We start from the raw sequence: 13,609 nt of genomic DNA, 5'->3' as shown, positions 1-13,609 counted from the left end.
TTTTTGCTTTGAGACGGAGTCTTGCTCTGCTGCCCAGTTTGGAGTGCAGTGGTGTGATCTCAGTTCACTGCAACCTCCACCTCCCAGGCTCATGTGATTCTTATGCCTCAGCCTCCCAAGTAGCTGGGATTATAGGTGCATGTCATCACACCCGGCTAATTTTTTTTTTTTTTTTTGAGATGGAGTCTTGCTCTGTTGTCTAGGCTGCAGTGCAGTGGCGCGATCTCGGCTCACTGAAACCTCCACCTTCTGGGTTCAAGCAATTCTTCTGCCTCAGCCTCCTGAGTAGCTGGGATTACAGGCACATGCCACAATGCCTGGCTAATTTTTTTGTATTTTTAGTAGAGGTGGGATTTTACCATGTTGGCCAGGCTGGTCCTGAACTCCTGACCTTAAGTGATCCGCCAGCCTTGGCCTCCTAAAGTGCTAAGATTACAGGAGTGAGCAACTGTGCCTGGCTAATTTTTGTATTTTTAGTAGAGATGGGGTTTCACCATGTTGGCCAGGCTGGTCCTGAACTCCTGACCTCAGGTGGTCCACCCACCTTGGCCTCCCAAAGTGCTGGGATTACAGGCGTGAGCCACCGTGCCTGGCCCCTGTGTTCAAATCTTCATCTTCCTGACTAGATTCAGAGTTCCCAGGGGATGAGCTCTGAGTCTCAAATTTCCTTGCCTCTCCCTATTGCAACAGAACAGCTGCCTGCATCCAACAGTCTTTCATAATGCCTGATGAATGAATGAGTAGATGAATGAATGGGAGGAAACAGAGCAGGAAAACATCCTACCAAGGCTTCAAGATCTGAATTCCAAATTAAGGTACTCCCATTGGGCACAAGGTGTTAGCTCAGCACTATATGCATTTATGAAGTAGCCTATGGGGACACAGAGGGAAACCTTATCTATTCCTGCCTAGTAGAGATGATACCCATAAGTCACAAAACAAGGTGCTAGAGGGGAAACTGACATTTACCTGAGGCATGCTATGCACTGGGCCTGTCATAGCTATATGGTCATTTTGGTCTCACAGTGTCTCTGGGTAGCAAGTCACCCAGGGTGGAGTGCAGTGGTGCAATCTCGGCTCACTGCAACCTCCACCTCCCAGGTTCATGTGATTCTCGTGCCTCAGCCTCCTGAGTAGCTGTGACTACAGGCACCCACCACCACACCTGGCTACGTTTTGTCTTTTTATTTTTTTAATTTAATTTTTTTTGAGATGGAGTCTTGCACTGTCACCAGGCTGCAGTGCAGTGGCATGATCTGGGCTCACTGCAACCTCCGCCTCCAGGGTTCAAGCGATTCTCCTGCCTCAGCCCCCTGAGTAGCTGGGACTACAGGCACACACCACCACGCGCAGCTAATTTTTGTATTTTCAGTAGAGATGGGGTTTCCCCATGTTGCTCAGGATGGTCTCGATCTCTTGACCTCGTGATCTGCCCGCCTCAGCCTCCCAAAGTGCTGGGATTACAGGCATAAGCCACAGCACCCTGCCTAAGTTTTGTCTTTTTTAGTAGAGATGGTGTTTCGCCATGTTGGCACTGCTGGTCTTGAACTCCTAACCTCAGGTTATCCGCCCACCTCGGCCTCCCAAAGTGCTGGGATTACAGGCATGAACCACTGCGTCCGGCTCCAAGAGTTCTTTTCCCTTGTTTGACAGTTGAGAAAACTGAAGCTTAGACAGTTGGCCGGACACAGTGGCTCATGCCTGTAATCCTAGCACTTTGGGAGGCCCAGGTGGGAGGATAATGAGGTCAAGAGTTTTAGACCAGCCTGGCCAACATGGTGAAACTCTGTCTCTACTAAAAATACAAAAATTAGGCAGGTGTGGTGGTGGGCACCTGTAATCCCAGCTACTCGGGAGGCTGACGCAGGAGAATTGCTTGAACCCAGAAGGTGGAGGTTGCAGTCAGCCGAGATTGCACTACAGCCTGAACAACAGAGTGAGACTCCCTCTCAAAAAATGAAAAAGAACAAAGAAAAAAAGAAAGTCTGGGTAGCCTGAGGAACTGCCCAGAGTTCTGTAGCTGTGAAGCTAGAGGGCTCAAACCCATGGCTATTTGATTCCTGGAACAATGATCTTTGTGCTCTCTCTATTTCCCCAGCCCGGTTTCTCCTCTCTCCTTTGCAAAAAAGGATCCCCCAGGCACCTAGTTATGGGATCACAGACTCCCAGAAATTCCCGTTCAGAGTAGCACCATTCCCATTTGAATGCTGCCACTGAAAGGATCTGTCCAGGTTTCCCAGGAGAGGGTGACCCATTTGTTGCTATTTAAAGACCTGCCTCCCAAATCTGGCCCCTCTCCTCTAGTCCCCGTACCTTTGTGAGCTTCTTGGTCCCCGTCTTCAGGGCTATGGGCAGCAGCAGTGCCAACTCTTGCAGCTTGCTAGTGTGGTTTTTCCTCTGCTTCTTGTTTGGAGACAGGAGCTTGTTTTGGTTCCTCTGATTCCTATTTGTGGACAGGAGCTGGTTTTGGTTAGGACATCCAAAACTGAATTCCACATCCAACCCGCAAACCTCCTGTCTGTGTTACTCATTTTAGGGCTGCCACACCCCACCCTGGACACGCAGGACAGAATCCCAGGCATCACCCGTACTTGTTACTTTCCCTTAGCCCTTAATCAGTCAGTCACCAAATCTTACCCACTCCTCTTCCATGGCCTTCTCTTCAACCCCACAGCCCTGCCCTAGTCCATGTGTTAACATCCCGATAGTTCACTCGACCCTGCCATTTGGCCTCTTCCATCCTTACTCTCCGCTAGAGTCAGGGTGACCTTTCTGAAACACAAATCTGACCATGTCACTCTCTTGCTTCAAACCTCTCCATGCCATCCCATTGTTAAGGATCAAGTTTAAGGTCCTAATGTGGGGTGGGTGCAGTGGCTGATGCCTGTCATCCCAGCACTTTGGGAGGCTGAGGCAGGAGAATCCCTTGAACCCGGGAAGTGGAGGTTGCAGTGAGCCAAGATTGCATCACTGCACTGCAGCCTGGGAGACAAAGTAAGACTCCGTCTCTAAATAAATAAATAAATAAATAATAATAAAAATACAAAAATTAGCCAGGCATGGTTGCAGGCACCTGTAATCCCAGCTACTGGGGAGGCTGAGGCAGGAGAATCTCTTGAACCCGGGAGGTGGAGGTTGCAGTGAGCTGAGATTATGCCACTGAACTCCAGCCTGGGCGACAGAGTGAGACTCTATCTCAAAAAAGAAAAGTTCCTAATGTGGCTTATCATTTGCATCCTGCCCCAGCTGACCATTCTGGTGTCCTCCCTTGCTTCTTTGTCTCTCTCCCATCAACTGATCGTCATTCCACAGGATGTGTAAGGTAGCTCTGCTAAGGCCCCCTCGCCCCGGTGCTCACACACCTCTGATCACTTCACCAGGCTGTCACCTGTGTCGGGGGTACCACTGTACCCCTAGCACCTAGAACAGGGTCTGGCATATTGTGATGACTCACTGTGTATTTGCTAAGTGAATTAATAAATAAAGACATGAAATAAATTGTCTCGGCTGGGCGCGGTGGCTCATGACTGAAATCCTAGCATTTTGGGCAGCTGAGGCTGGTGGATCACTTGAGCTCAGGAGCTCGAGACCATCCTGGCCAACATGGTGAAACCCTGTCTCTACTAAAAATACGAAAAATTACCCGGGCATGGTGGTGGGCGCCTGTAATCCCAGCTACTTGGGAGGCTGAGAGAGGAGAATTGCTGGCTGGCTAATTTTTTAATTTTTTGTTGAAGTGCGCTCCACCGGCCGGGTGCGGTGGCTCATGCCTGTAATCCCAGCACTTTGGGAGGCCAAGGCGGGCAGATCACAAGGTTAGGAGTTCGAGACCAGCCTGGCCAATATGGTGAAACCCCATTTCCACTAAAAATACAAAAAGTAGCTGGGCGTGGTAGTGGGCGCCTGTAGTCCCAGCTACTCGGGAGGCTGAGGCAGGAGAATAGCTTGAACCCAGGAGACGGAGATTGTAGTGAGCCGAGATCGCACCACTGCACTCCAGCCTGGGCGACAGAGCGAGACTCCATCTCAAAAAAAAAAGAAAAAAAAAAAGAAGTGCACTCCACCATGCCGGTGGCGCGTGCCTATAGTCCCAGCTACTTGGGGGGCTGAGGCAGGAGGATCACTTGAGCCACGGAGGTCGAGGTTGCAGTGAGCCATGATCACTCCATTACACTCTAGTCTGGGTGAAAGAATGAGACCCTGTCTTGAAAAATAAAACAAAAAACACCAAGAACAAATACAGCCCCTTCTTCTGGAGATTACAGTATAGTTGGGGCTAAAGTAATTAATCAAATTGTCACACAAACAAAATTGCAAGTAAGACCAGAAAAAGCTACATAATTTACTGAGTTCAGGGGCCATTGTAAATGAAAATGTGGAGCCTCTTGTTCAAAAATTGAGAATTTCAAGATGGTGAGAGCAGGCCAGGCGTGGTGGCTCATGCCTGCAATCTCAGCACTTTGGGAGGCTGAGGCGGGCAGATCACCTGGGGTCGGGAGTTCGAGACCAGCCTGACCAACATGGAGAAACCCTGTCTCTACCAAAAGTACAAAAATTAGCTGGACGTGGTGGCACGTGCCTATAATCCCAGCTACTCAGGAGGCTGAGGCACGAGAATTGCTTGAACCTGAGAGGCGGAGGCTGCAGTGAGCTGAGATTGTGGGTGACAGAGCCAGATTCCGTCTCAAAAAAAAAAAAAAAAAAAGTAAAAATAAGAAGCTTGTAAAAGGAAATTGATCTGAATGCTAAGTGGCAAGTGCGGTGTCACCAATACATGAAGAGGCTGTGCTTTGCTTTTGACTGAGTGTGGTGGCTCACATCTGTAATCCCAGCACTTTGGAAGGCCAGGGTGGGAGGATCACTTGAGCCCAGGAGTTCAAGACCAGCCTGAGAAAAAAAGTGAGACCTCGCCTTTACGAAAAAATTAAAAGTTGGCCAGTCATGGTGGCTCACACCTGTAATCCCAGCACTTTGGGAAGCTGAAGTGGGCAGATCATTGAGCCCAGGAGTTCAAGGCCAGCCTGGCCAACATGGCAAAACCCTGTTTCTGCTAAAAATACAAAAATCAGCCAGGTGTGGTGGTGAGCGCCTGTAATCCCAGCTACTCAGGAGGCTGAGGCAGGAGAATTTCTTGAGCCTAGGAGGCACAGGTTGCAGTGAGCCGAGACTGCACCACTGCACTCCAACCTGGGCAACAGAACAAAACTCTGTCTCAAAAAAAGAAAAAAAATCACTGATGAGTCCCCAAGTTACCTCCTGGTGGAAACCATAACTTTGAGCCAAGGGGGTGTTGGGGTTCTATCCTTCAAGATAAATTGAGTAGGCTGAGTTTAAACTCCTGTCTAGGCCTGATAAATAAATAAATAAATATATATATACACACATATATATACATATATGTATATACATATATACACATATTTATTTATTTATAAATATAAAAAATATATATAATATATATATAATTATAAATATAAAAAAATATATATATCACATTATTTCCCTTGTGTTCTAGAGGGGCCCTTGGCAGACCCGACAAGAAACAACTCAGGAAGTAAGGAAGAAAAAGTGTCCAGGTCTACTTATAAAGTTCAAGGTGTTATTTGACCTTGTCTCAGAGGGTTTCATATAAACCATAGTCCCTGGGTGTTTATTCTGGGTTTTACAAAGCACCGGGTGAACCTTCTGGGCAAACACAGAGGTTAGAAAGGGAGCAACTGAGTGGCTGGGAATCCCAATGTCTTGGCATCCCCAGTGTCTGGGCAGTAGTCCTGAAGTAGTACAACCTGGGCTGTCTTCTCAGTGGCCTCCAGGAGCCAGGTACCACCTCCCAGAGCTGCCTCTTTCTTTGCTGGATGGTTCAGGTTTTAGCCAATTTCTTCCCTCACAGTCTCTATATTTGCATCCACTAATCCCAGCTGTGCCCTCTGGGTTTTCAGGGAACAGGTCAGCTCCAGTCACATAGGTTTTCTTTCTGTTTCTCTAAACTGCCCATTTTATTTCTGCCTTCTCTGTTTGGAATGTTCTTTTGCCCTGGTTGTTGTTGTTGTTTTGTTTTGTTTTGTTTGTTTGTTTTTGAGACAGAGTCTTGCTCTGTCACCCAGGCTAGAGTGCAGTGGCGCGATCTCAGCTCACTGCAAGCTCTGCTTCCCGGGCTCACGCCTCCTCAGCCTCACCCTCACGTTCTCCTGCCTCAGCCTCCCAAGTAGCTGGGACTACAGGTGCCTGCCACCACGCTTGGCTAATTTTTTGTATTTTTAGTAGAGACGGGGTTTCACGGTGTTAGCCAGGATGGTCTCAATCTCCTGACCTCATGATCTACCCGTCTCGGCCTCCCAAAGTGCTAGGATTACAGGCGTGAGCCTCCGTGCCCGGCCTTCATTTGTTTAATAGTGTGTAGGGTTGTAAGAGTAAGAGCTGCCCCAAAGTGAGACAAAGCAGGGGACAATCCCAGGAGGTGGCATAAGGGTTGATATATAAGCTCCAGTTTTTGAAGCAGAAAGACTGGGATTCAAATCCTAGTTCCGCCACTTGCTGTGTGATTTTGGGCAACTGCTTTAACTTCTCTGTGCCTGTTTCTTCCTCCTTTACAAAATGGAGGTGGCTAGGAAAACTTTGATCTTATCTGGAAGGTGTTTCATATAGTGCCTGGTACATAGGGAGTGTTCATGAAATGTTAGTTCAAGAAAGCGTGTGGGGCTGGGTGTAGTGGCTCACGCCTGTATCCCAGCACCTTGGGAGGCCGAGGCGGGCAGATTACTTGAGGTCAGGAGTTCAAGACCAGCCTGACTAACATGGTGAAACCTCATTTCTACTAAAAATACAAAAAATTAGCTGGCCGTGGTGGCACGCGCCTGTAATCCCAGCTACTCGGGAGGTTGAGGCAGGAGAATCACTTGAACCCTGGAGGCGGAGGTTGCAGTGAGCCAAGATTGCGCCCTTGCACTCCAGCTTGGGCAACAAGAGCGAAGCTCCGTCTCAAAAAAAAAAGAAAAAAAAGAAAGAAAGAAAGAAAGCGTGTGTGTACAGTCATTTGTCAGAATGATTTTAGGGGTAAGAGGTGTTGAAGAATGGGCTATGTTTCTGCTTGGCCAACATCCAATCCCCCCTTTTCTGTTAACAGTACCTCAGTTTTCCTTTGAGCAACCATTTCTCCTCCATTCTCAGTCCATGTGATTCGGAGGGGTTGACCTTATCTTCCCCTTCCACTAGGGAGCACAAAACCAAGGTCCTGCCGAGAATAGTCACAGTGATTGGTTCAGGGTTGGAGTGGTAATCCTAGGTTTGGCCAATCAGAGTCAATCAATCTTAGAAAGAAGTTTTCTCTTCTGGGTATATGGAGTTGGCAAAATATAGACCTGGAACTGCTGGGAACCATCTTGCCCTTCCAAAGGGACAAACTGCAGCTGGGCACAATGACTCATGCCTGTAATCCCAGCACTTTGGGAGGTCGATCATTTGAGGCAGGCAGATCATTTGAGGTCAGGAGTTCGAGACCGGCCTGACCAACGTGGTGAAACCCCATTTTCACTAAAACTACGAGAAAATTAGCCAGGCCTGGTAGCACATGTCTGTAATCTCAGCTACTCGGGAGGCTGAGGCAGGAGAATCCCTTGAACCCAGGAGGCAGAGGTTGTGCTGAGCTATCACGCCACTGCACTCCAGCCTGGGCGACAGAGCGAGACTCCATCTCAAACAAACAAACAATAAGATAAAATATATAAATAAAGCAAAGGGAGAACCTGCTTGAGACAGAAGCCAACACAGACAATACCGGAGCCAAGAGACGCAGATTCCCGGCAACATCATTTAACCTCCATTCTGGAACCAGCCAAGGCCGACATCCCTGAATTTTTTGTTTAAATGATCCAATAAATCCCTTTTTATGCTTAAGCCAGTTTTTGCTAGGTTTCTGTTCTTCACAACTAACAGTCTTTATCAATACAAGGACCCCCACATCTAGAAAGGGGGATGAAAGTATGAATTGTGGGCAACTCTAAAATTCCAGGAGGAATGGGCAGCAGGATAGGCATTCTTCATTTTCTTCATGGTGCTTCTTCTGAGCATAGTATCTAGGTAGAGAACCTAAACAAAGTACACAGTCCTTGTCTTACAACGGTAGGACTTAACATTTTTCGACTTTACGATGGTGTGAAAGCCATACAAATTCAGTAGAAGCCATACTTCTCTTACTGTGCTGGGCAGCAACACTGGGCCAGAGCTCCCAATCAGCTATGCTTTTTTTTCCTTTTTAGACTGAGTCTTGCTCTGTTGCTGGAGTGCAGTGGCGTGATCTTGGCTCACTGCAATCTCCGCCTCCCAGGTTCAAGTGATTCTCCTGCTTCAGCCACCTGAGTAGCTGGGATTACAGGCACGCACCACCATGCCTGGTTAATTTTTGTATCTTTAGTAGAGATGGGGTTTTGCCCTGTTGGCCAGGCTGGTCTCAAACTCCTGACCTCAATTGATCAGCCCACTTTGGCTTCGCCAAGTGTTGGGATTACAGGCCTGAGCCATCAACCATGCATTTTTGACATACAATATTTTCAGTTTATGATGGGTTTATCAGGACATAACCCCGTAGATGCTTAATTTTGGAGTTAATGAAGAGACAGTTGGATGGAAAGTCACTGGGGGAGATGGTAGGGGTTAACATGAACTTTGGCCTTATTTTTTCTTTATCCAGACTTTGGAGGGAGGGAGAAATCTGATCCAACATCCAATCTGCTGTGAAAATCCCCTCTATAAGATTCATTACACTTGGTAGGTGCTTGATAGATGAATGAATGCGTGAATAAAACAAAGGAAGTAAAGACATGGTGGCTCATGCCTGTAATCCCAGCACTTTTGGAGGCTGAGGCAGGAAGATCACTTGAGCCTAGGAGTTTCAGAACAGTGTAGGCAGCATAGTGAGACCCTGTCCACGATTTTTTTTTTTTTTTTTTTTGAGACAGAGTTTCTCTTGTTGCCCAGGCTGGAGTGCAATGGCGCGATCTCGGCTCACTGCAACCTCTGCCTCCTGGGTTCAGGCGATTCTCCTGTCTCAGCCTCCCAAGTAGCTGGGATTATACCATGCCCAGCTAATTTTTGTATTTTTAGTAGAGATGGAGTTTCACCATGTTGGCCAGGCTGGACTCAAACTCCTGACCTCAGGTGATCCACCCACCTTGGCCTCCCAAAGTGCTGGGGTTATAGGTGTGAGCCACCACACCTGGCCAATTTTTTTTTTTTTTAATTAGTTGGGCATAGTGGCGTGTGCCTGTGGTCCTGCATACTCGGGAGGCTGATGTGGGAGGACTGCTTCAGTCTGGGAGGTCAAAGCTGCAGTGAAGTGTGATCATGTCACTGCATTCCAGCCTGGGAAACAGAGAAAGACCCTGTCTAAAAAGAAAGAGCCAGGCGTGGTAGCTCATGCCTGTAACCCCAGCACTTTGGGAGGCTGGGTGGATCACTGGATCCCAGGAATTTGAGACCAGCCTCGGCAACATGGCAAAAACCCATTTCTACGAAAAATACAAAAATTAGCCAGGCGTGGTGGTGCACGCCTATGGTCCCAGCTACTCAGGGGGCTGAGGTGGGAAGATTGTTTGAGCCCAGAAGGTCGAGGCTGCAGTCAGCTGGGATTGCACCACTGCATTCCACATTCCAGCGTAGGTGACAGAGCAAGATCTTGTTTCAAAAAAAAAAGGAAAGAGGCCAGGCTTGGTGACTCACACCTGTAATCTCAGCACTTTGGGAGGCCAAGGCGGGTGAATCACCTGAGATCAGGAGTTCGAGACCAGCCTGAACAACATGGTGAAACCCTATCTCTACTAAAAATACAAAAATTGGCTGGGCGTGGTGGCATGCGCCTGTAGTCCCAGCTACTCAGGAGGCTGAGGCAGGAGAATCGCTTGAACCCGGGAGGCGGAGGTTGCAGAGAGCCGAGATCATGCCATTGCACTCCAGCCTGGGCAGCAAGAGTGAAACTCCATCTCAAAAAAAAAAAAGGCTGGGCGCGGTGGCTCACGCCTGTAATCCCAGCACTTTGGGAGGCTGAGGTGGGTGGATCACCAGGTCAGGAGATCGAGACCATCCTGGCTACATGGTGAAACCCTGTCTCCACTAAAAAAATAATAAAAAATTAGCCAGGCATGGTGGCGGGCGCCTGTAGTCCCAGCTACTCAGGAGGCTGAGGCAGGAGAATAGCGTGAATCTGGGAGGTGGAGATTGCAGTGAGCCCAGATCGTGCCACTGCACTCCAGCAGGCGGATCACAAGGTCAGGAGTCCAAGACCAGCCTGGCCAACACAGTGAAACCCTGGCTCTACTAAAAATACAAAAAAAAAATTAGCTGAGCATGGTGGCGGGCACCTGTAATCCCAGCTACTTGGGAGGCTGAGGCAGGAGAATCGCTTGAGCCTGGGAGGTGGAGGTTGCAGTGAGCCAAGATCACGCCACTGCACTCTACAGCCTAAGCATCAGAGTTAGACTCTGTCTTAAAAAAAAAAAAAAAAGGAAAGAAAGAAAGACACTCTGTCAGTTGGGCGTGGTGGTTTAGTAATTCCAGCACTTTGGGAGGATAAGACAGGAGGATCACTTGAGGCCAGAGGTTCAAGACAGGCCTGAGCAACATAGCAAGACCCTGTCACTACAACAAATAGAAAAACTGGCTGGGTGTGGTGGCATGTGCCTGTAATCTTAGCTGTTCGGAAGGCTGAAGCAGGAGGATCAAGCCCGGGCTCAAATCCAGGAGTCCGAGGCTATAGTGAGCTATGATGCCACCACTGCACTCTAGCGTGGGCAACAGAGTGAGACCCTAACTCTGAAAACAAACAAACTCAGAATGTCACAGGCTGCAAGGACCTTAGAAGTTATCTTTGCCCTAAAAATAAAAAAAGAAATGGGCCGGGCATGGTGGCTTACACCTGTAATCCCAGCACTTTGGGAGGCTGAGACAGGCAGATCACTTGAAGCCAGGAGTTGAAGACTAGCCTGGGGAAAATGGCAAAACCCTATCTTTACAAAAAATACAAAAATTAGCCAGGCACGGAGGCATGCGCCTGTAGTCCCAGCTACTCAGGAGGCTGAGGCAGGAGAATCACTTGAGTTCAGGAGGCAGAGGTTGCAGTGAGCTGGGATCGCACCACTGCACTCCAGCCTGGGCAACGAGAGTGAAACCCTGTCTCAAAAATAAATAAATAAATAAATAAATAAATAAATAAATAAATAAGAAATGATCTTTGCCGATCACCTCAGAGTGCTCTCGTCTGGAAAATGGTAGGCATCCTTGTATACACTTCCTCATGATGTTGTTGTATGGATTAACAGTTATCACACAAACAAAAGGTTTGGCAAAGAGTCTAGCATACGGTAAATGCTCAGCAAATGTTTTTGTTATTATTATTCAATGAGAGTGGCTGGGGCTATAAGGGAGATGGGGCAAGTCCTTACCTGTCACTGGGACCCAGTGAATTAGCTCTGGGCTGTTCAGAGGAGCCCAAGTATCTGCTGGAACCAAACATCTGCAAAGAGGGAAAAAGAATGATTAGTGACCTCTGGGATTGCAGGAAGGATAGGCAGGAACCCTGATGGGCACCCTTCATCTTCCCTATGATGCTCCTTTGAGCACCCAGAGATCCCAAAATAAGAGTCCCTAGCCCCAACAAATTATGGGCCCAAAGACCCAAATTAAACAGCTAAACCTTGGCCAGAAGTGGTAGCTCACGCCTGTAATCCCAGCATTCTTGGAGGCCGAGGCAGGCAAATCACTCGAGGTCAGGAGTTTGAGACCAGCCTGGCCAACATGGTGAAACCCCATCTCTACTAAAAATAACAAAAATTAGCCAGGCGTGGTGGTGCACGACTGTAATCCCAGCTACTCAGGAGGCTGAGGCAGGAGAATCACTTGAACCTGGGAGGCGGAGGTTGCAGTGAGTCAGGATTAAGCCACTGCACTCCAGCCTGGACAACAGAGTGAGACTGTGTCTCAAAAAACAAAAACAAACCCCTAAACCTCTAAAAAGGCACTAAAACTAATACTGTAGACTCCCAAAATGAGGACCTAAATCCTCACTTTGGAGCCCTCCCAAAACCAGGCAAAGTGGCTCACGCCTGTAATCCTAGCACTTTGGGAGGCCAACGCAGGAGGATTGCTTGATCTCAGGAGTTTGAGACCAGCCTGGCAATATGACAAAACTCCACCTCTACAAAAAAAAAAAAAAAAAAAAAAAATTACCTGGGCATAGTGGCACATGCTTGTAGTCCCAGCTACTTGGGAGGCTGAGGTGGGGGGATGATTTGAGCCCAGGAGGTAAAGGCTGCAGTGAGCTAAAATCACACCACTGCACTCCAGCCTGGGTGACAGAGACCTTGTCTTAAAAACAAAAAAAAGGAGCCCTCCCAAACCTACAAACCCTAAATTCTAATACTGAGATACCCCAGACCCTCAAACTGTCAACTTCTGATCTTCAAATATGATCCTAATACTAAGATTACAGACCACAAGCTGTAACACTATGAACCTATATCCTAAGATAAGAAATCCAGGCCCCTACGAAACAAACCTCACTCCTCCAGATTGACCTCTTAGACGCCCAAACTGTCCCTCAAATTGTGGCCCCAACCCTAAAACTGAGATCTTGAATGTGGGTCCTACTCTGAAATCCCAGACCCTAAAATTGGAGCTCCCATACTCAATGTGGGCACTCCAGGCCCTAAAATGTGCTTCTAAAGACTCGAACTGCGACTCCAGATCCTAAAGCTTCATACTCTACATTGGGATTTAGGCCCTAAATCTATACTGAGGCTTCAATTGCTCCAAATCAGGCTCCAGACTCTCAAAATGTTAGATCATAACTCAGAACTAAGACTTCCAGATCCCCAAATTGGGATCTCTGGATTCCAAGGAGAAAGCTTCCAGTCACAAAACCCAAGCTCTTCAGATTCCAGAACTAGTCACCCCTAGACACAAATCCCGAGATCCCAGATCAGAACTCGAGAGCTCGGATCCCCAACACAGAGTCTTCCGTTCCTCAAACTCGAACCTGGACCCCCGGCTTCAAACCCAAACTCCGTCGCCCGTGACGGAGCACGTTCTATTCTCCTGAGTCCCCCCGAGGGAGGCTCCTGTGGGGATCCCGGGTTCTCCTAAGCCCAGCTAGTGTTGGGGGAGGCCCCCTGCCCCGCGCCCCATTCCCCTTGGCCTCCAGCACCCGCCTCAGGGCGTGCAAAATGGCGTGAGGCTGCCCCCGCCGTTCTGGTTTCTCCGGGGCCCACTCTAGGGAGCCCGATCAGACAGCGTCTCGCGCGGGTCCCAGGAAGCCGGCCGTGCTCGCGGGGATCCCAGACGGTATCGGACACCAAGTTCCCAACCGGGCTTGGGGTTGGGTGCGAATCCTCCCGGCGCGAGGATCCTGCGCGAGGCGTGAGGAGCAGAGCAAGAGTGCGTTCCTGAGGCCAGGCCACGCCCCCACCAGTTCCAGCCAAAGTGTGCTGGGCACGAGACGACGGGGTTGAAAGGGCAGGGTGCAAGTGGCCGTGCGCACGCGCGCCTCGGGAAGGGCCCTGTCGTCTTGCACAGCGTGAGCTCGGCCTCGAGCCTTCTGACAAGGCCTTGGTCGGCGTGAGCC

The 13,609-nt window shown here is 48.9% G+C and overlaps 1 protein-coding gene across 5 annotated transcripts in view; it reads right to left on the bottom strand.

Moving 5' to 3' along the window:
- MEIOSIN (meiosis initiator) overlaps positions 1-13,609 on the bottom strand; it is a 52,604-nt gene that overhangs the window by 22,876 nt on the left and 16,119 nt on the right. Inside the window, exons 1-5 of one of the 5 annotated variants that reach the window (XM_054466217.1) lie at positions 13,193-13,442; positions 12,217-12,334; positions 11,433-11,503; positions 7,127-7,231; positions 2,314-2,443 (exon numbers count right to left, since the gene is read on the bottom strand). In XM_054466217.1, the coding sequence (XP_054322192.1) occupies positions 2,314-2,443; positions 7,127-7,231; positions 11,433-11,503; positions 12,217-12,234 (324 nt within the window). In that variant the 5' untranslated portion in view covers positions 12,235-12,334; positions 13,193-13,442. Of the gene's footprint in view, positions 1-2,313; positions 2,444-7,126; positions 7,232-11,432; positions 11,504-12,216; positions 12,335-13,192; positions 13,557-13,609 lie in introns of those variants that run through there. The other 4 variants (XM_054466218.1, XM_054466219.2, XM_054466221.1 and 1 more) reach the window with 4 other exon arrangements.

Source organism: Pongo pygmaeus, chromosome 20 (genome assembly GCF_028885625.2).
Source record: "Pongo pygmaeus isolate AG05252 chromosome 20, NHGRI_mPonPyg2-v2.0_pri, whole genome shotgun sequence".
In the NCBI taxonomy this organism is placed as follows: Eukaryota; Metazoa; Chordata; class Mammalia; order Primates; family Hominidae; genus Pongo; species Pongo pygmaeus.
The sequence above is the reverse complement of the archived record's forward strand: the minus strand, read 5'-3'. Positions and strand labels throughout refer to the sequence as shown.